This window comes from Toxorhynchites rutilus, chromosome 3, assembly GCF_029784135.1.
Source record: "Toxorhynchites rutilus septentrionalis strain SRP chromosome 3, ASM2978413v1, whole genome shotgun sequence".
Taxonomy (NCBI): Eukaryota; Metazoa; Arthropoda; class Insecta; order Diptera; family Culicidae; genus Toxorhynchites; species Toxorhynchites rutilus.
This window is the reverse complement of record NC_073746.1, coordinates 76,033,257-76,043,591: the sequence shown is the minus strand read 5'-3', so window position 1 is coordinate 76,043,591 and position 10,335 is coordinate 76,033,257. Positions and strand designations below refer to the sequence as shown.

At 36.1% G+C, this 10,335-nt stretch overlaps 1 protein-coding gene across 4 annotated transcripts in view; it reads right to left on the bottom strand.

Annotated features, from left to right (window-relative positions):
• Window positions 1-10,335, bottom strand: part of LOC129780539 (uncharacterized) — a 315,512-nt gene that overhangs the window by 24,471 nt on the left and 280,706 nt on the right. For all 4 annotated transcript variants that reach the window (XM_055788907.1, XM_055788910.1, XM_055788908.1 and 1 more), the window contains one exon: window positions 26-478. In XM_055788907.1, coding sequence (XP_055644882.1) covers window positions 26-478 — 453 coding nt within the window. The remainder of the gene's footprint in view (window positions 1-25; window positions 479-10,335) is intronic.

The following is a 10,335-nucleotide window of genomic DNA, read 5'->3' as shown; positions in this document are numbered from 1 at the left end:
ATGCAATGTTTCGCAACTGAATTACCTTCCCAGGAACCACGAGAAAATTCCCCGTGGGATAGCCCACATCCGCCGTTGTGGTGTACTGATCGAACTCGTCGTCAGCTTCCTCGCCGTCACTCTCTAAAAAATAGTCCTCCTGACCGAAACTTTCGCCCATGTTGTAGGCACTGAGTACACGCGAGGAGACCGATACGCTGTTGCGGTGACCTCGGCTGCTAGCGTAGGAGTATCGTCGCGGTGGGTTCAGCAGGCTGCTGTACCCACCGCTCACGGACGAAAACCGGTGGTTGCGATTCAGCATCGGTGGCGCACTGACGTTCCCGAGCGACATCAGCCGCTCTCGCTTCAGACCCGGATAGTTGATGTGCAGTTCCTCCTGTAGAAGGGAGAACGCCGTCGCTTCGATTGCTTCCTGCAGTTCGCGCTCTTCCTCCTCCTGAACGACCGCGGCGGCGACCGCCGCTATTGTGGGATCCTGCGGGAATGGAAATGTGGGTTATTTTGTTCCGGTTTTCCTTTAGCTGTTATCGAGAAATATTGATAAAACTGTTCTTCAGATCATCCTTGATATCGATGGAAACAATCTTTCATTAATTTGGAAAAAATACCGATAAAAATTCCAAGTTCAAAACAGAACATAACAACCACAATGGTACCTACGAAGTGTTAATTGAATTTCTAATGTTAGGTATCTCATGTCTCCATCAACAGAACGCACCATTTGGTCACTTTATTGAAATAGTCCAAATACGCTCTATAAAAAAATAGAGGAGTGAATTGAAACATCAAAATTTTGAAGTGATTTAAAAAGGCTGTAAATTCCTGATTAATGAAGTCGCAAAGAAATATTTTTTAGATTTTCCGAAAAACTACAAAATTCATTTTTGGCATTTGTTTGATGTAACGAAATAACTAAGTAATAATGAAACAGTAGTTACTGGTAAAAAACATTATAAAAGCAAAGGCGACTGCACAAAATAAAAAAAAATATGATCACAACTTTATGTGATTTTGGTGATTTGAAAGGCCCTTTTTCTCATAATAATTGAGCTTTGCAACTTGTTCTGTTCCTCACAATTGAATTATCAGATGTAGTTAAAACTTAAATCTTAAAAAGCCAATTGAACACGATGATTACAAAGCTGACTCAAATTTGCACTTGGAATTTTGAATAGTGTATGATCAAATCTTTATGATCTATTTGTTCCAAACCGTACTTTCTCTCTTGATAAAAAACACAATCCTTGTGCAATCTAATCACAAATAGTACTAGCATAAATTGTGATTTGTTATCCAAAAATGAAATGATACAGCAACTCCATACAAAAGGACTTTTATTTTAAATTTCGCCCTTATGGAGTATCATTCGGAATTATGATGATTTAATTCGTTTAATTCGGAATCAGGTTGGCTTGAAAGTTTAGCTAGACTGATTTCCGAACTTGTGTTGAACTTTCTAAGAAATGTATATGAATAATGAACTGCACCATAAATGCCCATTTATAGGCAAAATCTCTTTTAACACGTTGAGTGCCATGGTTTTATATCGACTCTAAGGAAATTTTTAAACGTATTAGGGCCATTGTTTCTTATCTTAGGGGAAGGTATTTTTGTTCGAAAGGCAATGCTTATAAGCTTATATGCTTATACTATTTATCTTTATTATCGTATGTTATACTGTTAGTCACCGGTGACTGACGCAGCCTGGGCGAAAACTCGGTGTCAGTCACCGGTGACTGACGTGACAGTCAATGTGTTAAAACAAAAAAAAATATTGTGTTGTTCGACGTGTCAAGACTTAAGAAACCCTAGCTGTTTGGACATAGAACTACGTCTTTCATTAAGGGTGCCAAATCAGAAAACAGGTAACGTTTTTATGAAAAAAAGTTAATGTTAATAACTATTTTTGCTGCGAACGGATTTTGGCGATTTACATACCAAGCGAATTGGAAATTCCCTAAGACTTGTTTGATATACTATACATTACAATCCCACAGTCTGTATATGCTTTAAATTGATGAAAATTGGAAGCATTCTCATTTCCTCATACATTTGTTCTGTTCCGAACAGAGCTGTCAATAACGAGCAACTTATCGACGAGCAACGAAGGGGACCTCGGAGACGAATGAATCGTAAGATTTAAAGTATCCGTGAACAAAGGAAAAGAAGAAGAACGAAGGGGAAACCGTGAGATGTAAAATCTCCATGAACAAAGGAAAAGAAGAAGAACGAATGGGAATATTTGCCTAGAGTATAAACAGTTGATCTCGCTGAGGCAAACTTTCATTCTTCGTGAGGAAATCGACTGAACAAAATCGTTGCTGGGCGAGCTGGACGGCGAGGGATCGAATGCCTTTCTCAAGGCAATGGGGGTGGAGGAGTAATATGATGGATAAAGTAAAGTTTCCAAGGGATTTTTAGATTAGATTAGAGACGAATAAACAGAAGAAGTTGAAAGTCTCTCTAATTCAACAAGCAAGGAAAGAAGGCAAACTTTCAGTTTCGTTCATGTTTTCGTTTTGGATTGAGCTGTGTACACGACCAAATTTCTCACTTGCTGATGTCTCTGGCATTGCAATCATTACATCAAACTGGCGGCTTGCATTGAAATTCTGAGCTACACAATTGTGTGGGGAATCATCAAGCTAGGCTATGAACAGCTCACCAAGAAAATAAATGTTCTGAAATTTTATCAGTGATTTGGTTTCGCATGACGGTAGGAAAACTCTCTTCATAAAGGATGACAGTTAAGCTAATCTAGACTGGCAATATCAACAGAAAGAGCTTCTGTTGAGAATAGTGCAAAACGGAAATAAGTGTGTGTATGTTTAGTAGCTTCAAGTCAACGATATATGGATATTTGTGTGCGTACGTGCGTGCTTCATAACCCGTACGTAAAAATAGTGCATCTTCGCTACACTGAAACCCTATTTGTATCTGCTTCCGTGTGCATTGGCCCTGTAACGATGAAACAATCCTAATTTTTTATGCTATGATTGACGATTGTTTGGTGTTGCAAATTATGCAGCCGTAATGATAAATATAAACAAGGAGGGAAGATAGCGTGAGGGAAATATTTGCGCTAGGGTATTAGCAATGAATCTCTGCTGAACCAAATATTCAGCCTTTTTCCAAGCAATTAATATGGTTTGTTTTTTGTCATCAGAAAGGATTCATTGGTGATTTGACATTGCATCAATGCATTGAACTGACGCTATGGTGAAGCAGGTGTTAAGGTTGTGCACCAAAAAATTATTTGGGGAATACCAAGTTATTCAATAAGTTTTAATAAGTTATTAATTCATTTGGGTTCGCGTGCCAGTCGCAAAACTGCTTTCAGCTCTTTTCGAGGTTGTTGAGATTAGCAGATAGAGTTTTTTTCGTTTATTTAGTCACCAAGAAAGTAAATGTCGTTCTGGGATTTTGTATGTGATTTGGTTTCACTTGCTAGTAGCAAAACTTTCTCCACTAAGGGTGACAGCTGCGCTTATCGCGAGCATGTATCGTTCTGCGAGCACAAGAATGAATCATCATCGTCAATCATCGTCAAATGATTCTACAATAAAAAAACATTTCAGGGTGATCAAACTGGTAGAATGGTTATTTCAAAATGTTCGTAGCATTATAGAATAATATCCGCAGTTATAAACAACAACTTGAATTAAACTACAGTGTAGTTCTACGTCAACAATGCGGTCGTGTCTTGAACACAACCTCCTATAATTTTTTTTAATTTCAGTCTTGTTAAATATTAAATCTCAGGAACACTGGTTTTAATTTTTTTCAAATATTTGATGAATTCCAATTTTTATGCTGATTTCGAAGTTGAACCTCATTTTACTAAATAGACTTGACCGTTTTTTTTATTTTTTTTCTATTGCAAATGAAGCTATTCTAAAAACATTGTAAAATTTTGTTTTCAAGGTCTTTGAGTTTTCGAGACCTTTGGAATGATCACTTTTTTAAAACAAAACGTATTAACGTGACAAATCAAGAATTCGACGAAGTATGCATACAAATGCCAGTGCCATACAAATGAAACATAAATTTCTGCATTTCTCGAGAATTAATCAAGCAAACGAAACCAAATTTGGCATGTAGAGGTTTTATGGTGCAATAAATGCTTTTACGGTGGTTAGATACTCCTTCCTCCTCTTTTTGGGGGACTTCCATACAAATGAAACACAAATTTCTGCATAACTCGATAATTAATCCAGCAAACGAAACAAAATTTGGCATGTGGAGGTTTAGAGGTGCAATAAATGTTTCTATGGTGGTTTGACACTCCTCCCCCCTCTCTTAAGGTGGGCTGTCATACAAATGAAAAACAAATTTCTGCATAACTCGAAAACTAATCAAGCAAATGGAGCCAAATTTGGCATGTGAAGTTTTTAGGGGACACGAAACGTTTCTATCACAGCAGTGGAACTCCATACAATTCACTGACTAAAAAGTGTCCACATTTTCATCGCTTGTTTACGTGAAGAATATAATTTTTTTAGGCACTCTTGATTTGAGAGTGTATGGATTTCTAGCTGTCTTGACGTAAGGTCTTTAATGAAGAATGATAAGATGGGAAGGTTTATATAAACATGTTTATAATTACATAAGTTTATTCAAATATTATTATTGCCCTTTTTTACCTATACAGTGCAATTTTATTAAAATTTGAAAGAGAAATTAAAAAAGAAATGTGAAAAATTTGTGAACTATTGTAGTATTACTTCAGCCATTCCATACCAAACTGATATAGTGGTTTTCAGATTTTGGTGAAAATTGGTAGCTTGTTTTCGTTATGGTAAAACATTGAACCTATATATTTTTTTGGGTGATTCGATTTTTTTCACTTTTCTCAAAAATGACTTTTATAAACTCATAACTTTTGAACCACTAAGCCGATTCAGATGATCGACACATCAAATTGAAGTTGATTAGCTAGTCTTTTTTTTGGAAAATATCAAACTTGCAAGAAATTTGAATTTTTGCGTAATTATTGATTGTATCCATTTTTTATTGTTCACATAGTTTCGGGACCAACGGCGCTATAATTTGCTATATTTTTTCTTGAAAACTGAGGATTTTTTACACATTTAAATTTTTTACTCAAAATCAGATGTGTTCTTTTTTCTTTTTTGAGTTATAATTTTAACCGAGATGACCGATATATCAAATTAAAGCCAATGAGCTAGAATTTTTTGGAAAAATATTTCACTTGCAAAAAAAATGAATATTGTTTTCGTGATTGATAATTGTATCTTTTTTTTTAGTTTAAATGGTTTCGGGACCAAGTGCGCTATAGTTTTTATATTTTTTTTTTGAATTTTTTTTACTTGACACATAAAAAAATCTGAGATGTGTTCTTGAGTTATGATTTTTCATAGTTAACATGTTTAAAGCGTCCTTAGATCATCCTATGCGACTAGACTATAATGAAAACTATAAAGAACAAATACGATCAATAATTAAGAAAACAAAATTATTTTTTTTTCAAGTGTAGTATTTTTTCAAAAAAGACTAGCTAACTGGTCAATTTGATATGTCGATCATCTGAATCGGTTTAGTAGTTCATAAGATATCAATTTTTTAAAAATGTTATTTTTGGAAAAAAGGGGAAAAAATAGATTTTTCTAACCACCCTAAAATTGAATGGGATCTAATATTTTGCGATAAGAAACAAAACTACCAATTTACACGAAAATCTGAGAACCACTATGGACCCGATCACGAACGTCACTTCACGGTGAAAACGAAATGGATTGTAAGTAATTGGTATGCACTTCACTTCGTTCTCACCGTGAAGTGACGTTCGTGATCAGGCCCTATATCGGTTTGGCATGGAATATATATATATGTATATATAACACTAAAAAAATATAGTTTGATGTTAATTTCCCCGGCAACTAAAAAGCTAATTACTAGAAACTAATTGATATTAACGTTTTATTAATTCTAGAAACAATCCTAGATTCCAACAGAGGGTATTTTGAAAAATAAAAATAGCTTTTTTAATGGTGTTCGAAACTGAAAAAAATAAAATTAACTCAGAAATCATATTTTTATGTTGTTTTTTAAGCGTACATACATTACCTAATCGTATAATTATATTATCATTCATTTTATTTCGATGAGAATGCTTTCAAATATTTCAACTGATGCTCTTACCACATTTTATTTTTTTTATTCAATGTCCAGTTTCTATGTCGAAGCTTCATTCGTAAATTACACATTTGTCATCATTGGTGGAATACGACCATAAATGTTGTTATGAATAGCACAGCAAGTTGTGATTACAATACATATGGGTTTATTTTGATAATGTAAATATTAACGACATTATACATAAACCGATAAAAATGCATTATAATATTTGTCCACAGCACTTTCAGCGTCTATATCTATATTTTATTCAATTTTCTGTTCGTAATTTCTATTCCATTCGCCGTGTTTATTAGGATGATGCTATCATTATTAACGTTATATATGAACCTCCCACCTTATATATGACGTCTGCCACCGTTTTAGAGACATCTTAACAATTTTTAGAGCGTAAACCATCTGTCAATTTTTTCACTGTTTACATTTTCTTGCCATAAATCGTTGCCACTTTTTTCTCTCATGTTCCACTTCTCTTCTCTGTTTCTATGGCGAATAGACACTCCTCCCGTCTCTCTGAGGGGAGAAGAGGGGAGGGGTCTGTCTTTATTCTATCATATTTTCTGTATCAAACATTTATTCCATGTAACGGAGAAACATGTCATTTGCAAGTGGTTGAAAAATCTTGAACGAGAAGCGTGTCTGAAAATAATCTGATATTAGAATGATGAGTTTTGGTAGAAGTACTAGGAATTTTTTAGTAGAAGGTAAATTCAACGGGATCGATGAGAATATCAATCAATGAACAGTTCTGCGATTGGACTCATGAACTCGCGCTTAGTAAAAAAACGTGAATGTTTGAAGGTATTGATAACAAAAAACAAATTTTGGGCGGGACGAAATTTGCCGGGTCAGCTGGTGTTTATATACAGCCATTCCATGTCAAACCGATATAGCGGTTCTCAGATTTTCGGGAAAAGTGATTGTTCTGTTCTCTATCCAAAAACATTAAATCTGTATTTTTTATCATTAGGGTGATCATTTCCATTTTAGGGTTGCCGAGAAAATCATTTTTTACCATTCTTCACAAAAATTACTGTTTTTAATTTCATAACTTTTGAACTACTGTACCGATTCTGATGATTGAACTACTGTACCGTACCGATGATTCATATCAAATTAAATAGGTGGCCATTTCCATTTTAGGGTGGTCCGAAAGATATTTTTTTTTTCATTTTTTCCAAAAATTACTTTTTTTAAAACTCATAACTTTTGAACTAATGCACCGATTGAGATGATCGACATATCAAATTAAAGCCAACTAGCTAGTCTCTTTTCGAAAAATATTATACTTGCAGAAATTTTGTATTCTGGTTTGGTAATTATTGATTGTATTTTTTTTTATAGTTTAAGTTGTCTCGGGACCAAGGGCGTTATACTTTTTTATATTTTTTCTCGAAAGCTAAGATTTTTTTTAGATAACATATCCAAAATTCAGAGATGCGTTATTTTGTGTTATTGAGTTATGATTTTTAAAAATTAACCGATGGTCCGAAAAAACATTTTTCCTTTTTTTTTTTTTCAAAAATGCCTTTTTTTCCAATTCATAACTTTTAAACTACCGGGCCGATTCAGATGATCGATATATCAATTTGAAGCCACATGAAATATCACATATGCATAAAAATTGGATTCTAGTCGCATAGATGTTGTCTAGTCGCATAGGAATATTGAACGAAAACTTTTTTTTGTATTATAGTGATTTTCAACACATTTTGGCTGGTTCGTCACTTTTAACTTTCATTTTTGGAAGAATGTCGGGAGTGAGAATTGAACTCGTGACCTTGAGCGTGAGAGGTACGGATGTTACCACTACGCCAGATCGCCTCCTGAACGAAAACTGAAAAAAATGTTAACTTTGCAAAATCACTCGAAAACAAAAAAAAACACCTCATCTCAGCTCAGCTCAACATCTCAGCTTTCAAGAAAAAAAATTAAAAATATAGTAACCTTAGTTCTGAATCCACGTAAGTTATGAAAGCAATTACAATCAATAATTAAGAAAACAAAATCTTTTTTTTTATGTGTAATGTTTTTTTAAACAAAACTAGGTCATTGGCTTTAATTTGTTATCTAAATCGGTCCAGTAGTTCAAAAGTTATACAACATTTCCAAATAAACTCTCACCGTCAACACATCACGCTGGTCGGAGCGTGAATGAATCTTGTAAGGTAAGGTATTGTATTATAGAGACTTTAAACTTTTGCAGTTCATTCGTCTCTAGAAATCTTGTATCTTCTTCTTCTTTTTGGCTTTAATAGGGTTTAAACTTTTCAGTTCATTCGCCTCTAGAAAAAAAAAAATCTTGTATCTTCCACCTTTCTCTTATATATGCATCGCGCTTCGAAGCAACATGATTCTCTATATGGGAATGTAGTTGCTATGCGCCACTCAGAGAATCATGTTGCATCGAAGCGCGAAGCGTCTTTTGAATGTTGTATCTTCCACCCTTCTCTTATAACGGGTGTTTAATAAAAAAATGAGAATTTCTTCAGTGATATTGGAAAAAACAGAAATTCAAGCAATTCAGTATTTTGTATTAAAATTATAACGGATGTTCTTGAAAAAAAAATCAGCGAATGTTGGCAAAGGGGCCGTGCTCAGTCGAACGGCGCAACTTGATGTAGATGCTCTCACAAGAGCGCTGGACGGCACTGGCATCCATTTTCCGGATGCACATCCGGATCCTTGTGGTCAGTTGCTTGGTGTCCATGGCCCGCCAATTAGTCTTGTACATCAGAGCACTGAGAGAGCCGAAAAAATCCTCGGTCGGACGGCACTGGGGCAAACTGGTCGGGTTCCGTTCCTTGGGTATGTACGGTATCTGTTTTTCCTCGCGGTACGCCAACATCTTTTTGGCGTCTTCCCATTATGCCTTGTCTGGCCAGAAGACGTACTTCCCATTAGAATGATTCTCATCTAAGAACGGAACCTTAATCTTCTCCAGGTACTCCTCCTGGTACACCTTCTGGTTGATAGCAAGTCCGCTCGGTTTGTTAAACCAGGACTTTGAAATCCCTTAGTCGGAGATTGCAATATACAGCATGACTTTCTTCTCAAACTTATGCTTGTATTTGAATTTCTTAATTTTAAATTTAATTTCTCCGCTGTGATCCTTGAGGAAAGTTGTGTTTTTTTTTTATCCAAAATATATATTTTATTAAGGCTCATATGGCGTCAGCCTAACGGGGCCGGGAGTTCAATATTTTGACAATGTTTGCTTACAACTATGTTAGTAATATGTAACCGATTACTCGCGGTTGACTCGAGGTTAGTAATACAAGTGTTCTCATAATTGGTATGTCGCAGTCTTCGATGCTCTGTACGTGTGCCCGACACGGGATACTTCCTATTGGGATGCAGCTGACCATTAATCAGCAACGCCCCCCTAGTCTGTACCTCATATCTAGCGCGGTGCGTCTTTCTCAACTCGAGGAATCCAGGATAGAATGGTCACTAGCCGGCGCAATCATCAGCTCGTGTAGAGTTGTTATGAGCGGTACAACCGTTGGCTCTTGTTGAATGATCAGTGGACTGCACAACCAAGTTGTGTTGTCGAATATTTGTCGGAGCTGAAATACGATAAAGTTCCAAGCTTTTTGAAATGGTGTTTTCCATTGTGGAATTTTTGTATGTGGGCCACTACTATCTGGAAGAACTGGAACACGCCGTTGTTGGGCCAGCGAATACCGACCCCGTATAGTGGGGGGTCGGTTCCGCTGGCCTTCGGCGATATGATGATTATTGCTTTGAGTATTCAAAAATGCAGAAACAACGATAGTTTTTTTTTCTGTATTATAGTGACTTTCAACTCATTTGGCTGGTTCGTCACTTTTACATCCATTTTTGGAAGAATGTCGGGAGTGAGAATTGAACTCGTGACCTTTAGCGTGAGAGACATGGATGATACCACTACGCTAGATCGCCTCCTCAAACAACGATAGTTTTAAGAATATCCAATGCGATGTACACCCAAACAATTTGTATTTCACCCCGGGAGGGTGTGGACACCTCGTTCCTGGTATGGTACCCGTCATTGTCGGGAATGTGGAACTTTGACAGCAGAAAATAACTCTCGTCGTCCAGCACGAATGACGTCCCGCGATAATTCTCCGTCCTCCCCCAGCACTGAGATTTCACGGTTTCTATCTGCTCGTCTGTGTACTTTGGGTACCTAGT